Genomic DNA, 19185 nt, shown 5'->3' on the forward strand with positions numbered 1-19185 from the left:
TGCACTAAATAAATGACAATATAATATTGTATATAATATTTAGATGAATTTTTTATAATAATACAAATGTATAAATATTGCTTTATTTTAAAATGTTTATAATATATATAATAACAAAATAAATTCACTAAAATATATATTTTTATTTATTTCTTCTTAAATTTAAATAACATGAATAATTATGTAATTAATTAACTTAAACTTAAATGTATATATATTGTAAGATTATATATTTCTATAAAATATTTAGATAAATACGTATATATATATAATAAAGTAAATCATTTATCTCTAAATAATTATTTAATTCAAATATATTTAAACGTATTTTCACAAAAAAGGTAATATAAGGCACAAAAAATTTTTAGAAAATTAAAACATTTAAAGTTAAAAATTAAAAAACATTAAGAATATATAATTCGGCCTCCTACATAAATACAATATATATATATATATATATATCGGCTTATTGGCTATACCGCGATGTTCTTTGTATCCACGAAAATTAATTTTTTTTTGTTGGTTTAGGAATAATATTCTTGGTTTGGATCTGTAATTCCTGCAATACACCCCTTTAATTTAATTTAAAAAAAAAATTAATTTTCGTGGACGCAAAGAACATCGCGGTATGGCCAATAAGCCGATATATATATATATATATATATATATATGTATATATTCATACATTTCTTTATTTGCCCCCTTAGGGATTAAAAGCGCTTTTAAGGAGCGTACCCAAACCTTTACATTCCTCCTCTACTACCTTACAATTTCAAATCCATTTCCCCTGGCGCTTTTTTCTGTTAGGAGCGTTCCCGAACCTCTACGCTCCCTTTTTGGTCCCCTCACACCTTTCACCTCTTCCTCCTTTTTCCGTCTCTTTTCTCCTTGTTTCCAGTTCCTTTCCTTTCCTCTTCTTCCATTTTCCTCTTTCTCCTTTTTGTCGAAACTTGTCTCCCTTCTTTTTCCTCACTTCTCCTTCTCCTCCTTTGTCCTGGCGCTTTTTTCTGATAGGAGCGTTCCCAAACCTCTACGCTCCCTTTTTAATCCACTTCTCCCCCTCTTCCTTCCTTTTTCTTCTTCCCTGTCTCCCATTCCTCCTTTTTCCTGGCAGGCACCGGCTACTCCTCCAATCTTATCTTTTCCTCCTTTCCTCCTCCTCCTCCAACCCTTGGACCCCCTGTTTAACGTCTCTTCCGAAAGACGTGAGCCCAGTTTTCCCACCGAGATAAACCCCGATTCCGGTGATGAGCGGCAGCGCGGAAAAATATTCCATGTTTACGTGACTCAGTGGACTCGAACCCGCGATCTGCGAGTTACGAGTCTGGCGCTCTACCACTGAGCCACACTGCCGCTCACATATATATATATATATATATATATATATATATATATATATATATATATTGTATTTATGTAGGAGGCCGAGTTATATATTCTTAATGTTATTTATTTACCCTTTGGCGGAAATCATGGCGTTATTTGGTTACAAAGACAGAGAAAAGTATTGTTTCGTAAGTGTCTGGATAGCTCAGTTGGAAGAGCATTCGCCCGGCAAGCAAAAGGTCTCGGGTTCGATTCCCGATTCAGCCGACTTTGAGACTAATATTTTCTCGCCTTGTAGCTTTATAGGAGGTTTTAAATTAAAAGAGTATTGCAGGAATTAGAGATCCAGATCAAGAATACTATTTCTCTAAACTAACGAAAAAAATTAATTTTCGTGGACGCAAAGAACATCGCGGTATGGCCAATAAGCTGATATAGATATATATATTAAAAAATAAAAATTTAAAATTTAAATAAAAAATTTAAAAAAATGTAATGTACCAAAAATACTTAGCGCTGTTTTTGTATTATTATTTTAACACATTAGTAAATAAAATAAAATATAAATCAAAATACAGACTAATCCTTTTACTACGGTACGCTCTAACAGAAATCCATAATCATTACATGGTTCGATATTCGAATACAATTTAACTCTGTCTCCTTCAAAATAGTTTTCTTGAGAAGTCACACTGCACCTGAGACATTGTTTCCAGTCTTCATAGCAGTGCTGGAACTCAGAAACCCGAATGGCCTTCAGCTAGTCGGTTACAGCCGCTTTTACGTTTTCGTATCAATGTCCCTTGAGATGTCCTTTGAAATGAGTCGTCAATCTTGGGAAGAGAAAGAAGTTACATGGACTCAGGTCAGGCGAATACAGGGGTTGGGGAACGACAGGAATGTTTTTCCGTGCCAAAAACTCCGTCCACAACGCTTTTGATTACGGAGTTTTGGGCACGGAAAAACATCCCTGTCGTTCGGCAGCCCCTGTATTTGCCTGACCTGAGTCTCTGTAAATTCTTTCTCTTCCCGAGATTGAAAACTTATCTCAAAGGACATCTTAGCGTAAAAGCGGCTGTAACCGACTAGCTGAAGGCCATTCGGGTTTCTGAGTTCCAGCACTGCTATGAAGACTGGAAACAATGTCTTAGGCGCAGTGTGGCTTCCCAAGGAAACTATTTTGAAGGAGACAGAGTTAAATTGTAGTTAAATTATAAATAAAAGTTCATCTCAAAACAGTCTCATTACTTTATTTACACACCTTGTACGTCTGATAGCGACAATGATGAACTTGGAAGAAAGTTTGACACCAAATCTTGATGTTCTTTCCTTACGTTAGAAATTTAGGCGAGAATCTAAACAGAGCTTTGAATAAGGTAGGCATCAATGTGGTGCACAGCATCCCGAAAAGTCTCAATTGCTTAATTACCAGAGGCAAGGACAGAGTGGACAATGGCTGTAAAACAAACATAGTTTATGAATTAAAATGTAACAATTGCGAAGCAACATACACGGGACAAACAAAGAGCCACACGTGTTAAAGAACATTGCAGTAATATTAAAAAACATCCTAGTAATTAAAATGTGATCAGTAAACATCGGGTTGCACATGGGCACGATTTTAATTGGAAAGACCCAAAAATTTTACATTGCGAAAAACATAAAAGATGCGGAAAAGTTAAATCCGATATATATGTTAATACAGAATATATAAGCTACAGTTTGGTTTGTCTTTATTTATTTATTGCTGTCCTAGGTTTAGTGTCGTTTTTATTTTATTTTATTTTTTTATTTTTATTTTCCTTGCTGACTTATTATTTTATCATACTGTCTGTGTTTTATTATTAATGTCATAATTTATAATCTTGATCAACGTTATATAACACGAAATAATTTTATCCGGAGATTATTATGTTCACATGTTTGTTTTATCAACACCGCTATGTATAGTCGCGAATAATAATTTTAGTCTAATATGTAATTTTTCTTTTTAAGTATGTGTTTTAATTTGTACGATTTATGTAAATTATTATATTATATAATTTTGGTTCTTTTTAATAATGGATGTTGTAGATACACTTAATAAGGGCCAGTAATTGATGGCCGAAACGTTGTGAAAATTTGTTATTTCTGTAATATGCCAGCTTGGTCGAACTGAATAAATTAAGAGTTATTTTTAATCATCACTGGGGTAACTTCAATTTATTTAAATATTTTTTACCAGTTTTAAAAGTTTCCCGTAATCACTAGTTTGCTCCGCGTGATTTACAGACGAATATTTGCGAAGGTGAAGGAGGCTCCGTGATGTAACAATCCAAAAAAATGAAATATGAAAGAAATACTACACGCTAAGTCGCGAGATAATAGCGCACGTAAGATAGACTGTAATACTTATTACCGAATCCGTCTCGGTACGACGGAACGCACCATTACCAATATGCGTAAGAACACACTATTCCGCAATATTTCATACGCGATTACGAACAATACTTCTTCTTCTTCTTCTTGTTTGGCTGGAGCTATATAAGCTCTTACGAACAATACTCTACAAAACCACAAACAACCAAACTACTACAGATGAGATTTTTCTACGCGATAATATCGAAGACGAGATCGCGAGGACTGTCGGCGTGTTTGCGAGAGGGAGAGAGTCTTTCTAAATTTACTCGCGAGAGAGCACGCGATCGGCCGGGACGAAGACTTTACGCGCAACAACTTTAAAAATAATTCTCAAACTTTCCTATAATAATTTCTGAATCCTTCAACGAATACCGTAACACGCGTGTTTCCCGAGTTACATACGCAAGAATCGGCAGCTTTACATAAGGGTCCGCTCGTTTCATCGGTATTTACGCAGTTTTCTCTCGACGGCATCCGCTATTAGGGGCCTTCGTCTCTCGTTACGTCCTGCCGAACAGTGATAAGTGCTGACAATGAGTACGTTTATATGTCATCCTTAATCGGGTTTAATAACATCCGTAGTTGTAAAACTGGCCAATCACAGCCGTTCCATTATTCAGAGGAATGACTGTGATTGACCAGTTTTACAACTATGGGTTATTAAACCTAATTAAGGGTGCCGTGTAAACGTACTCTATGAGTGATACTGTTGAGCGAGAGGCCCGCCGGAATTACGCCGGTAGTATATCCTAAATAGGCCACGCGTGGCGCTATCTTGGCAGGGCCGCCGGACGTCTCGCGGGACCCCGCGAATTCGATTTTTAATTACTTCCTTCGCCGTCCCTCCGATCCTTCCGCATTACTAGTGTCTCTCCTTATAAAATCTGTTGTGGTGCTCCCTAGCCTCTCGTTTTCCGCTATTCCTCTGACATCCTCTCGACCGATTGACTAGTCGATCGTACTGTTTCATAGCGGCAGATGTCGGGCTCGTGCGGTAGCACTTTTATTTAAAATTTTGTCAATGGGGTTCTCTCGCGCCTTGCGAGCAGGGTAGCCATTCCCTTATTCCTTTGGAATACCTACGGAAGAAGGAGTACTTTTAACAACGGTAACATGGTTCTTGCTGGTGGGGATAATTAGAATGATCGTGGCGATAAATAATTACTGGATGTGATCCGGAATGTGTGGCCTCCGCTTGATCCACAGCTCTTCCTCTTCCTCTTTCTCTGCCACCCTCACCGGTAGAGACACGTAACCCTACAGCTAGGCCGCTCGCGCACGCAAAAAGTCGCTAAAAATAAAATAAAAGAAATACGCGGGAGGGGTGCGGTCGTCGCATTACGTACAAAAATTTTGGCTTCTCTCACTCACCTCTTTCTCTCCCTCTCTCCAGTGTGAGAGGACGGAGGAGGTACCCTTTCCCGCTTTCGGTCCTTGTGACGGAAAATGTCACGTCACAATATACATAAAATAACAATATATGTACTATATATATATATATATATATATGTATATATGTATATATACATATGTATATACATATGTATATATACATATGTATATATGTATTGTGACATGGTCGTCCCGACGCCCGTCACTCCTCGACTAATTAATAAAGATAAATATTATTATTAATGAAAATAATTAATAAATATTATTAATAACAAAATATTATAAAGTAACGATAAACATGCATCGGCGCGGCGCGATACATGAGTGAAGGCGCAATTTCACGTGCTGCTAAAACAAGTGATTAAAGCGACAGATTTGTCGCTCGTAATCCAACATCAACAATTTTGTAGTTTGAATCAGTTCAATTACAAAACATTTATTGCTGAAACGCTCAACTTTATCAATTCTATCGCGCTGTTATCCTTTTCATGTATAAAAATTATCGCTGTTAGTTCAGCGACAAAAGTTGTTACATGATCATTTTGTCGCTCAAACAATCAGTTTCAGCGGCTCGTGAAAAGGCACCTTGATAAGTTGTACTCATGCCGAACTTGGCCGTTACGCCCCTGACCGCACGAATTTCATGCGCTCCCATACGTCAACTTCAATGCCTCACCATTCAAATTCTATTCATTGAATTACATTTTTGTAAAGAACTTTTCGACTTAGAATTCCATGAAAAATTTGTCATTAAAAACTTCTTCGCCAGTTCTAGGACATTCTGTATGTAAAAATGTTATGATTTTCTGTAACGCTCCCTCGCTCGCCCTCTCTCGCCCTTTCTTGCTCTCCCTTGCTTTCTAGCCCTCTCTCGCCTTCTCTCGTCTTCTTTGGTTTTGTTAGTAAACAAATAAATCCAGTAAATTCCAGTTAACTAAAACCAGTAACAAAAAATTATTTATTGCAAAACCCATGCAGAATCCTATAAAAAATTAATCATTGCAAACCCATATAGAATTCTATGAAAAATTAATCATTGCAAACCCATGTAAAATTCTATGCAAAATGAACCATTGCAAACCCATGTAGAGTTGTATAAAAAGTTATCCATTATAAACCAATATAGAATCTTACTACAAAAGTAATAATATAAAAAAAAATTGCGCCAAGTGAAAAATTAAAATTGCAAATATATATAGAGGTGTATAATGAACTAGTAAATTAATATAATAGTAAATTAATATAAAATTAAAAAGAATAAAATTTTAGTTAAAAAAAACTTGGCGCGCTGCTAAGTTTCAAAATTACAATGCACCTTAAAGTTACATAAATTAATTTAACTACAAAATATATTTTAACGTGTGAATACGTGTAGTACAATACTACTATGTATGCATGGACGATAATGATGACGATAATGACGGGGACGTTTCTTAAAAGAAATTTTTCATATTTATACTTTGCATTATGATATCTCTGCTTACAAATAACATAGAGCAAAAAAAGACACTTTCATAATATAATTCGAACTCAATCTATCGATTAAGCCGAGTAAAAACTCGATTGCTTCAGCCATTATTGTGCATTCGAAAGGACCCCGCAGAAAACATATGGAAAATGGCTTTCGGTAAAATTGACTGAAATTTTGCCATTTTGTACTTCAAATAATGCTGATCAAAAGTTACCATAGTCACAATCTTACGAGCCGTTTTTGGTCTGGAAAGACTCAAAGTTCGATAATAGTGCTTATGATACTTTCTCGCTTTCAGCGTTATCCAGGATCAACGACGTGGACCTTTTGAGTATCTGATCCCTTTGTGTGTATATGTGTGTGTATGTGTGGGTGAGTGGTTGGGTGGATATAAATGTGTGTATAGGTGAGTATGTGAATGGGGGTGTAGATGGGACGTGCGTGCGTGCGTGTGTGGGTAGGGGTGTGCGTGCGTGCGTGTGTGCGTGTGTATGTGTGGGTATAGGTGAGCGGGTGAGTATGAGTGTGGGTGTTAGTAGAGATAAGGACCCCACGGTTCGTCACTTCCACGGTAGTTAACGACTAGTCGCGGAAGTGACGAATCGTGGGGTCCTTATTTCTGGTAACACCCACATCCACACCCCCTCATACTCACCCATCCATCCACACACCCACCCACACGCGCACATTCATATCCACCTACCCACTCTCCCACACATACACACACATACACACAAAGGGATCAGATACTCGCTACGTCCACGTCGTTAATCCTGGATAACGCTGAAAACGAGAAAGAATCATAGGCACTATTATCGAACTTTCAGTTTTTCCAGGACAAAAACGGCTCGTAGGATTGACTTGTGACTATGGTAACTTTTGATCAGCATTACTAGAAGTACAAAGTGGCAAAGTTTCAGCCAATTTTACCGAAAGCCATTTTCCATATGTTTTCTGCGGGGTCCTTTATAGGTAGACTCAATCGTCTGACTCGCGTTAAGATACACGGTGTGCCTCGTTCGGCGATGCCAGGTAACTAGGCGCGAGACACTACCGTGTCTCTTGATGAACCCAGAGCGATCCCGGGGGATTGACCGCCATAAGCGGCATGGGGGCAAAGCCCCCCTAGTATATATATATATATATATATATATATATATATATCCAAAATTTTCGAAATATTTACCTGCGGCATTTAAAATGGGACATCTTGTATATAAAAGACCATTATTCTCTATAATAGAATAATCTATATAATAGAGCACTATAGACCATTTTTAAGGCTATTTGTAAAATATATTAATAACTAATTTATTATATGTATATTATTATAATTTTAACAAAATGTAAATATGTAATAAATAAAATAAATTAAAAATGTAAATATATAAAAAAAATAAATAAGTAATACATAAATCATAATAAAACACATAATTGATAACAAAAACTATATACATACATTATATATATATATATATATATATATAAATAAGTAATACATAAATCATAATAAAACACATAATTGATAACAAAAACTATATACATACATTATATATATATATATATATATATATATATATATAATGTATGTATATAGTTTTTGTTATCAATTATGTGTTTTATTATGATTTATGTATTACTTATTTATTTTTTTTATATATTTACATTTTTAATTTATTTTATTTATTACATATTTCCATTTTGTTAAAATTATAATAATATACATATAATAAATTAGTTATTAATATATTTTACAAATAGCCTTAAAAATGGTCTATAGTGCTCTATTATATAGATTATTCTATTATAGAGAATAATGGTCTTTTATATACAAGGTGTCCCATTTTAAATGCCGCAGGTAAATATTTCGAAAATTTTGGAAGATTAAAAATACTTTTCGTACAAAGTTTTATGATTTCAAAGGGAATATAAGATAGTATCATTGATTTAACCTTAGATAATCATTTTAAGGTCACGTAAAAGTTTTCAATTTCTTAAATGGAAACCCCTATTTTTTAATATATATTTTTGTAGCTTATTTCGAGAGCTTTCCAAAACACTAATAAAGTATTTTTCTCTGAAGTACTTCTTAAGTTATAAGATCAGAATTTTTTTATGTAAAATGTAAAATATCTTGTAAAATATTTAGTTTTCGGTAATTTTATCTTAATATTTTTATACATGGAATAATAAGATCAATCAATTGGTGAAAGAAAACAGATAATTGTGTTTTTAAAAAGTATGTAATTTTGCAACATGTAACTGCGTACTCTTTCTTAAAAGCAAACTATGTATTTTATGTGTATATTGTACTATATAATAAATGTATACTTTGTATAATTTTTTATTATATATATCTAACATTCTCTTTATTTATAAAATATTATGTGTTATTAAAAGAAATAGATGTACTTATATACTTTTTTATTTCTATTTTGTTATTGCTCTTTAAAAATCAAATGATAAAAATTTTAAATATTATAAAAGTATGTTACTTTTATTTAAAAAATGTTAAATTTTCTTAAAAAGTACCAATAAATAAACTTCAGATATGTATTAGATAACATGAAATTTTTTAATAAAAAAATTACATACATGTACATAAAGTGTAATGAAAAAAAAACATTTTTATTTATCTTATAATTATGTAGTCAAGGTTTTATTTGGGTTCCTGCTGTTTTTCTCGATGTTAAATGTCACTATATCTACCTGTGGCGTTATGAAAGATTTAAAAGCTGGGGAAAAGTATGATGTAAAAAGTCCTGGTTTTCCTTATGAGTATGAAGGGGAAAATCATTGCAAGTGGGAAATAAAAGGTTACTATGTTACTACAGTAAATTGCAGTATTGAGATGCCAGTTTATCATGTAAGTTATAAATAAATATCTTGTTTATATGCATAGATTTAGAATACATTATTTTCAAGATTAACACAATTTAACAGAAAAGAATGTAAGAAGAAAATTATTATTTTTTAGTTTTTGCAATGTAATATAATTTTGGTCTTAAAAATATTTTCATTAATGTCACAATTTTAAAAATTTGTAATATTATAAAAAAATAACAAATTTTCATATTTAATCACACTATAATATATGTACATATACTTATAACTACAATTTATGTAACATGTTAGAGAAAATTTATTTTCTGTTTTAAATTAAAAATATTTTTACTTAACTTTTAGAAAACTGAAAAGAGATTTGTTATAAAAATTAATATATATTTTAATAAAATTTTTATTATCAAATATATTTATTTATATATTAAAAACGTGTATTCGCTCGTCTATTGATTAAAACAAAATTTAGTGTATAAAAAGGCCAACTAATCGAGCATTATTAGATGATATAAACTAAGTATTTATTCTATATAAAATAATACAGTACAAACGTTTCGACCGCACGCGGTCTTATATTTATTTATATTTATCACACCGATTGTGATTATCAAATTGTATTAATTATTTATTGTATATCTACTACATTGAGTCTATTTTATTGCACTCATTAATTTACATCTATTGTAGTTAGTAATTTAGAAAAAAATAAATATATAAATTTTTACAGAAGTCTGAAAATTTTGACTATTGGTATCATTTTAAATATAGGGTGTCCCGTATCCAGTGTACCTCCCCGGAAAGCAAAATGCGCGCAAATTGTTAGCAGATTGGCTACAAACTACAAAAGTTGCTAACAGATCGGCATCCGTTATTTCCGTAATTTGTTTACTAGCAGAACCTGCTTACAGAATCTGACAGCAGATTGACGACAGAAACCGAGAAAAATCTTGAGATCAAATTGTGCGCGCACCAATACTGTTCGGTTTCTGGTGATAATCTGACCTAAAGTCATGTTAGATTCTGTTGTCAATCTGTTGTCAGATTCTGTGAGCATAGTAATCTGTTCAATTTTTGGCATCAATTTGTTGATTACATCAGTAATAATTATTTCTGCAACAAATCTGTAACCTTTTTTATGACAACATTTGATATCAAACACTTGGTATGATCTGATTTTGACAGACTGCTATCTGAGTCAGAGTCACTGATATACAGTTAGATTCCCAACGTCCTGAACGAAAATATCGAGAGAGGTCATCATTTATTGCATGTTTCCAATTTTCATGTCGTGTATTTTTGTAACTAACAATAAGCCTTAAATTAAAATTCTATTAAAATAAACTCTACCTAAAATTAACTGAACGTGGTTTTGTTAATATTTTATTTTCACAAAAACTTTGTGAAAAAACCTTTATTTTCCATTAAAACTTGAAAATTATTGGTGCTTCGATATTTTTGCTGAGGAAAAGTCGTCTCCAAATGACGTTAGGAATCTATTAGATTATTAAATAATCAGTACTGGATACAGGACATTCTATATAGTTTATTTTATAATTATATTTTTCTCATTCAATGAAATAAAAAAATTGTATGTTTATATAAATTATTAAAATATATTTGACAGATTTATAATTACCAATGAATTAATAGGATTCTTTTATAGACAATATTTAATAATAAAAATCTTATTAATTTTTATATTTCTAGAAAATTACATTTAAAGACTAAATAATGTAACGTATTTAATTCGGAATGGTATATACATATATAAAACAGTTATTTTGATGCGTCATATGACGTAGTAATATATAGTCAAACATTAAAATTATAACGATACAGCCCGCGCCGCGAAACCCAAATATCCCTTATCTAGGTATATGGAGATATATAGATATATACATATAGGAATACAAGTATGACTAGACATATATACGCCGCGCGAAAAGTACCTTAGAATTACCACTTCCCTCACGAAGAACGACGATCGGTCCGAATAAAAAGCTCGCGAAAAACCGAAAAGACACATTCCGTTCCGTACCGTCTTATGACAGTTACCGCTCCGGAAAACGTGACCGAAAAGGCTGAGAATAAAGAGATCGAAGGTACCCTGTCTCGTGTGGATGAGTTCCTACTTACAAAGCCGCTTCGAGCGTCTCCTTACCGAATCCGCTCCTCACTCTATCCGCTTGCAAGATCGACTGTTTATCAAGAGATCGGAAGTTCTCGCGGCCGATTTTCCCATTAACTTCCTCGGGAAAAAGCAAACGGAATCTCCGCAACGCGATTACTGGGAAACGAATACCCGTTTTATAAAACTGCACCGCCACCGCTCTCTCTCGCTTCCTCGCGCGCGAGAAAGAGAGCTTCGCGCACGATAATAACACGGGGATCGCACCGCGCCCGGAAAAGAAAAACAAACGCGGCCGTGAGGATTTAAAGAGCCGGTCCTTTTAATCCTGCATTCCGATTGTCGAGACGAATTGATAGACCGACGTTCCGCGTCGACAATTAATCTCGCGCAATTAATATAATACTTGGCGCATGTGTTACAGGACACGATCACCGTACTAATCACCAGTAGAACACCGTCGCACACCAACACACTCGGACACGCCAGTTTATATATACATGATAGATATTTTCGCGTACATTTCTCTTAGCACGCTTCCGTACACGCATTTACTCGCATACACCCACGCATTGGCATATCTTTTATACAGATACATTTACTCTCATATACGCATACATTAATACTCGCATTTATACACGCATCCGCACACATTTATACGCATACATTGATACTCGCATTTATACACGCATCCGCACATATTTATACGCATATATTTATACTCGCATTTATACACGCATCCGCACACACGTATATACATACATCCGATCACATATACCAGCCGCGTACAGTTAGACTAGCACACTTGCATTGACATACATATTCGCATATCAACATTATATACACTCGCGTCCACGCACACAAACACACCACCATACACTTATACATAAATACACAAATAAACACTTGTTAAGTTTTCGCTACACAAAACGAGTCATACGTTTCTTGGATTTAACCCTTTCCTGAACCTTGTGATCCCGTCTGAACCATCCGGCCGCGCCGGGAAAGCGGTCCGTTATAAAATAATTTTTTACTATTCCGCAACAAAATCAATATTCTTATATGTATAAAATAAAGCATCAAAAAAACTTGTATTTAGTATAAAAAATCTACAAAAAAAATTTTTTTGTAAGATGTAACTTTATAAATTTAACTAAAGTACAGATTACAATATATCAATAATTATAATATTATATTCACTAGAAATAGGACAAAAGTTAATATATTTTATTTATAATATATTTTGCTATATTATTTTATATAAAATTATTTTATTTTATAGGATAGTTGTACTGAAGAGAATTTTTCTATCCTATTTGATGGTGAAAATGATGCACAGCAATATTGTGGTCGTGGGACAATCTTTCTCAAAGGAATAAATCCAACTATAAAATTAGATACACCACGTAACTCAAGAAAAGGTAGATTTTCATGCGAAATTCAGGCAGAGAATAAAACCAATTGTAAATGTGGTTGGAAAAAAGAAGTAAGTTTATCTCGTAAAATGATATTTATTAATAAATTAATTATAATTTGTCATTTTATGTGACATATTACTTAATATCATACGAAGCAAAAGTAACATGTGCATCAACTAATCAGTTTCAATGAATAGTATATTAGCTAACAAGTGCGGGCGATCGTAAATTGGCCGAGAGTGCGGAAGTTTGGCGCACGAGGCGAAGTCGAATACGACAATCCGCACGATTTATGACCCGTACATGTTGGCTACGATATTTTGTGTGACCGATGCGTGGAAAAGGAGTCCTTTCTAAAATCCCATTATGTGCGTAAAGGGCGACTTTCCGCGCACCGGTTGCACAAAAATAAATTTTTCTTGATATTATTATCCGTCTGGCTCTTTCTAGCACGTTGAAATTTAAATATGTAATTTACATTAATAATGTATTTTACATTAAAAGTCTTACTAATGTCTCAGTTGCAAGTACACAATTGTTAATTGAAATTACTTTAATTTGATTAAACGTTTCAAATAAAGTATCGATAATAACTCATCATTTATTTAGACTAGAATAGTAGGTGGTACGGAAACTGGAGTAAATGAATATCCTATGATGTGTGGACTTGTTGATAGTACTAAAAACGGAAACGAATCAATATTTTGTGGTGGTACTATAATAGCTGAAAGCTACGTGTTGACAGCAGCTCATTGTGTAAAGGACCGAGATATTTCTACGATCGGCGTTGTTGTTGGCGAACACGATGTAACAACAGGTAATTATTAAAATATCTAGATAATACTTAAAAAAAAATGTATTAGAGAAAGAGAAGTGTTTATATATAATTGTAATAATATCACATTAAAATCTTATAATTTTTTTCTTGTATGTGTTACAAATTAATTTAGACAATTATAATTTAAAGACATAAAATAATTGCAAATATTTTAATGCAATATCGGTAAAGAGAAAAATGACTATGTATTAACAACAAGAAACTTATTTAAAGATCAACGTAACAAGCACTTATTAAAGGTGATATAAAATAAACCATTTATTCAATCTATATTACAAACAAACGTTTTGACTGCACGCAGTCTTCTTCAGTAAAAATTCAAATCAATATAATATATCTTAAAGTTAAAAGTCTTTCGTTAATATGAGTCGGGAATTTTAACAAATATAATATATATCTCGCTGAACTTGTGCATATTATACAACTTATGATGCGACATTTAAGATGTTGGAAAGATTCCGTACAATTTCTTCATTTCTATGTGAGAAATCGTTGTTGTCAATCCCACTATGATTAATAAATAAATAAATAAATTAATTAATTAATACTGTGTCACACAAATTAAAATAGTAATAAAAATCACACGCTTACTTATAATATATGTTGTTCTTCACTGAAAGTCACGTATGACAAGACCTCTCATTTCCAACTGTGCTCTATCTTACAATTAGTTATGTGTGTATTATATAGGTTTGATCTGAGAATGTCTCTGACGACCTATTTTGTCTAATGTGTTTATATTAAATGTTTGCTATTATGTCTATTGTATATTATGTGCTATTGTATATTATGTCTAGAATATCAAAGTAAGATTTGCTAAGTAATTCGGTATCTTTATTTAAATTCAAACCATTTTTTTGTTCCTTAATATGTAACATCTCGGAGATGAGTTTTTTATGATAATTAATTTCACTATCTAAAATTTTAACATTATTCCAATCAAAGGTAAGCTGTTTATTTAATATGTGTTCAGAAATTACCGAATGTCTAATCGAATCTAATTTTATATTGTTTCTATGCTCTTTCACTTTAGTCTGCAGTTGTCTCTTCGTTTGTCCTACATAAGATGCGTTACAATCATTACAGTTTATCCTATACACTACATTTGAGTTACATGAATGTTCATTTTTATCTTTATGTGTCTTAATGATTTTGTCGAGTTTATTAAAACATCTGTATCCTATTATGAGGTCCTTATTTTTAACCAAAGAGACATTCATTTCTGATATTTTGTAAATGTATGGAATAACAAATAATTTTTTATGTACAGATTCATTATCTGAATTATCTGTTTGTTTTGCGGTAATATCTCTATTTTTACAATACATAATTTCTGATTATAAGTAAATAAACTAAAATTTTGTACATTAAGGGTTTTTCTCATTTTAAATCTACAATCAAAATTTGAAAATCTATACAATTGAGAGAACGGGTTAATTGAGATTATGCCAAGAATCTCGTCTGGATATATCATAGTATAGTCGTGCCTTTTCGCACGCTTTTGCAACAAATTTCAGATTATAAAATAAAAGATTCCCATCATAGAAGACGCGGGTCTCGTTACTGTGTTGTTTCTTTGTGTTTTTGTGGCTCGTAACTGCAACACGTCTCTTTGGTGTCTTTTAAGAAAAAAGTTATTTTTCTACGTTTTTCTAATGGAGAAAAGGAAGCACCGAGACCGTTTTTCTTCTCGACGAAAGTCTTCACACTGTCGCCAGTCCAAAGATAGCGAAGTGAGATCCCACCACAGTTCTCGCGATTCATCTTGCGACTCATCTCGAGGTCGATCTCGTCGCCATTCTTGTGAAGCTTCCCGAAGCTGCTTGCGCACCCTAACCAATGCGCGTATTTCCCCATTCAACGATGTCTTGACACAAATCTTGCAAAACGGCGTTCCTGCAAGAGGAACGCCTTGCCTCCATTAAAGTTAAGACCTACTTTTTTCCAGGAAATCAATCTTTGGTTTCAGATCATCTGTTGATAGAGGAAGAGACAGTTCTCCAGAACCGGGGCTCTGAACTAGGTATGTCCTCTTGCCGACCCTCGAGTTCTGTTTTACTTTTACGGGATTCGTGGCATAGAGTGGTCATAACCGACTCCATTCTTCTCCGCACTTCTTAATTTTTTCAGACGTTATTGTAGAAAAGACTCCTCGGTGACTTTGCAGGATCAACCTTCTAATTCGACACAAGATGAGGTTGCGCTTAATGACAACCCGTTGATTGATAAGCTCTTCGGTCCTTGTGAGAAGCCTTCCCCTGACTCGTCATAACCTTCGGCCATGTTCAACTTTACTCGGAATATTGTTTGTTCGAGTTTAGAAGAAAAACGACGTTCCAATCTCCTTAAGCAGTACCAGGTTAAGGATGACCTTGCCATCTTGAGCTCCCCGAAGCTCAATAAACTTTTAGTTTCTGCTTTGAAACCTTCGGCCTCGATTATTAAACAAGATGAATTTCAAGCTCATTCTCAAGTTCAACTAGCGGTATCGTTGAACGCTTTTGGTTTCGCCATCTCGTTACTTCTGGGCCCGGAAGTGAAGCAGCTCCTTCCCGAAAGGCTAATTCGGCCTTGCGTTAACTTGGCGATGGTTTCCATCTTCTGTCAGATCAATATCGCCTTTCTTTGGCTCGACAGGCTTTTATTAAACCGTCACTCAGCTTAGTCGGCAAGAATGCACCGGCCACGCTCCCAATGAGTGGCTTTTTAGAACTTTCTTCGCCGATAATCTGAAAGATGCCCAAGCCTGCGAGAAAGCTGCAAAAGATCTCCTCAGATCAGCTCCACTTGTTTCCAAGCCCAATAATCAACCGATCAGGCAAACATCAACGAAACAGCAGAATCATCCTCAAGCGAAGAGACCGGGAAACTTGAAAGCCCCTGTACGTCATCCTCCCTCGTCGGCTCGCCATGCAGGGGCGCGTCACACTTCGAGCCGCTTTTGGGAACAAACTCGGTCTCGCTCTCGTCGTCGCTAGACACGATAAGAATAGCGGGTCGTCTTGCTTTTTTCACTAATAATTGGCTAAAATTGACGTCGGATCACATAGTACTAGATGCAATTCGAGGATACAGAATTCCTTTTTCTTCTCCTTCTCCGATAAGATCCCATCTTGAAAAACCAAACTTTTCTTTGTTAGAGGTTTCTCATTGCGACAAAGAAAATAATTGTCTTTTGCTTAAGGATGCCACAGCCGTCGTGAATTTTACTCCAGACCAATTTCTTTCTCCGTTTTTTCTTCGCGAAAAATCTTCGAGGGGTATATGCCTTATTTTCAATTTAAAAGATTTAAATTCAGATATTTCCCCCCTCACTTTAAACTAGAGAACTGGAGGATGATCATACGGCTAATGCTTCCTGGAACAGAAATGGCTTCTCTAGATATTGAAGACGCATATTTATTAGTTCCTATTCATGTTGCGCACAGAAGATTTTTTAGATTTCAATAGCGAGATTTAATTTACAAATTTACAGTCTTTTGGTCTTTCCACAGTGCTTTTTATTTTTACTAAAATTCTGCGGCTGGTAACATCTTTTCTTCGAGAGAAAGCTTTTGCATCTATTGTTTATTTGGACGATTTTCTCCTTCTTAAATCGTCTAAAGCTAATTGTCAAACGAACGTGCAGGCTCACATTAAATTATTATCTTCTTTTATTATTAATTTATTAGGTTTTATTATTAATTTTAATAAATCGGAGTTGGAACCATCACAAAGATAAGGAAATACCTTGGTTTTATCTTCAATTTAGAACATCAGCAATTCCGGCGGAGCGTCGAGAAAAACTCTTCAACATGATTTCGAATTTTTTTTCCAAATATCATTGTTTAATTCGAGATTTTGCTAGCATGATTGGTTCGCTTGTTTTTATTTGTTCGGCAGTTTGCTACGGCTCTTTTTACATCAAGCGTTTTGAGAGCGAAACATTTTTGACTCTAGTTCAATCAAAGAATGATTATTCAGCAAAAATTCTTCTTTCTCCTAATCTTCAAGATGATTTTTAATGATGGCGCAGAGTCTTGTCCGATTTGGATAAATTCAACGTCATTTGTATGAGCCAATATGCATTGGAAATCTTCTCGGACGCATCTTTAACAGGCTGACATGTCTCTTGCGGAAATTCTCGTTCTCATGGCTGGTGGTCAGAAGCTGATAAAAGTTTACACATCAATGCTCTGGAGTTCAAAGCTGCCTTTTTCGGCCTTAAATGTTTTGCTGGTGATTTTTATAACTGCAAAATTTTACTCAGAGTTGACACCACAGGTCTCTCTTACATTAACCGTTTCGGTTCAGTACAACATCCTCTCCTTTCCTCTATTGTCAGAGACATCTGGCAATGGTGTGAAACGAGAGACGTTTTCTTATTCGCGTCCTATATTGCTTCAGCAGAAAACGTAATAACTGACAGGGAATCCCAACTCCCAGATGCCGATACAGAATGGTCACTCTTTGTTCCGGCTTTCAACAAATCTTAAACAAATTTGGCCCCTTTGACATTGACCTTTTTGCCTCACTTCTTAATACAAAATGTGATCTATATATTTCTTGGATTCTAGATCCTAATTTTTTTGTAGTGGATCGTTTTACTTTATCTTGGAAATATTTTTACTTTTATGCTTTTCCTTCTTTTATTCTTATCCCTCGTGTGTTGCGCAAAACTGTCAATGACAAAGTGGAAGGAACTCTAACTGTTCCTTCACGATCTTGATTTCCTATTTTTTGTCACCTCTTAATTTCGGAACCTCTCATCCTTGCTCCTTCTAAATTATTACTTTCTTCACCTCGTAGGAACCAGCATCCGGCCTATAGGACACTTTCCCTGGCGGCCGCGAAATTATCAGGAAAGCGTTCAAATCCCATCAGGTTCCTGAATCTTCGTTAGATGCCCTCCTGGCTTCACTCACTCCTACAATAGCAATATACAAGATACACGCCCCCCTCGGGAATGGTGGATTTTTTGTCAGGATAATCAAGTCTCTCCGTTTTCTCTACACGTTAAAGAAGTTCTTAAATTCCTTGCGGACGTATTAAGGGTAGCTGGTTCTCATTCTACTCTTAATACTTTCAGATCGGCTGTCTCTTTAGTATCTTATAATGCAATCGGAGATGACTCGTTAATTAAGCGTTTTTGTAACGAAGCGAGTGTTTTAAAGCCGTCGGGGCCTCGATACATTTGGGATCCTGCTCCTGTTATCTCGAAGCTCGGATTTTTCTTTTCTCATGAAGATTTACCCTTCGAAAAGGATCACCAAGAAGTTAACATTACTCCTCGCTCTCGGCTCAGGACAACGCTTCCAAACGCTCGCGGCGTTACGGATTTCTTAAATCTTGATTGTCGGAGAAAGGATGCTTATCAGAGTTCTAGTTCGTC

The 19185-nt window shown here is 34.5% G+C and overlaps 1 protein-coding gene and 1 non-coding gene across 2 annotated transcripts in view; both read left to right on the plus strand.

Moving 5' to 3' along the window:
* Window positions 1-19185, plus strand: part of LOC114934868 (venom serine protease 34-like) — a 56964-nt gene that overhangs the window by 22811 nt on the left and 14968 nt on the right. The window contains exons 2-4 of the mRNA XM_029307580.2: window positions 9241-9455; window positions 12841-13044; window positions 13586-13793. Of these exons, the coding sequence (XP_029163413.2) occupies window positions 9241-9455; window positions 12841-13044; window positions 13586-13793 (627 nt within the window). The remainder of the gene's footprint in view (window positions 1-9240; window positions 9456-12840; window positions 13045-13585; window positions 13794-19185) is intronic.
* TRNAA-GGC (transfer RNA alanine (anticodon GGC)) lies at window positions 1521-1593 on the plus strand. Its single transcript has one exon. It is a non-coding gene; the product is annotated as a tRNA-Ala (tRNA).

This window comes from Nylanderia fulva, unplaced genomic scaffold (assembly GCF_048542155.1).
Source record: "Nylanderia fulva isolate GAGA-0341 unplaced genomic scaffold, ASM4854215v1 Scaffold131, whole genome shotgun sequence".
NCBI lineage: Eukaryota > Metazoa > Arthropoda > Insecta > Hymenoptera > Formicidae > Nylanderia > Nylanderia fulva.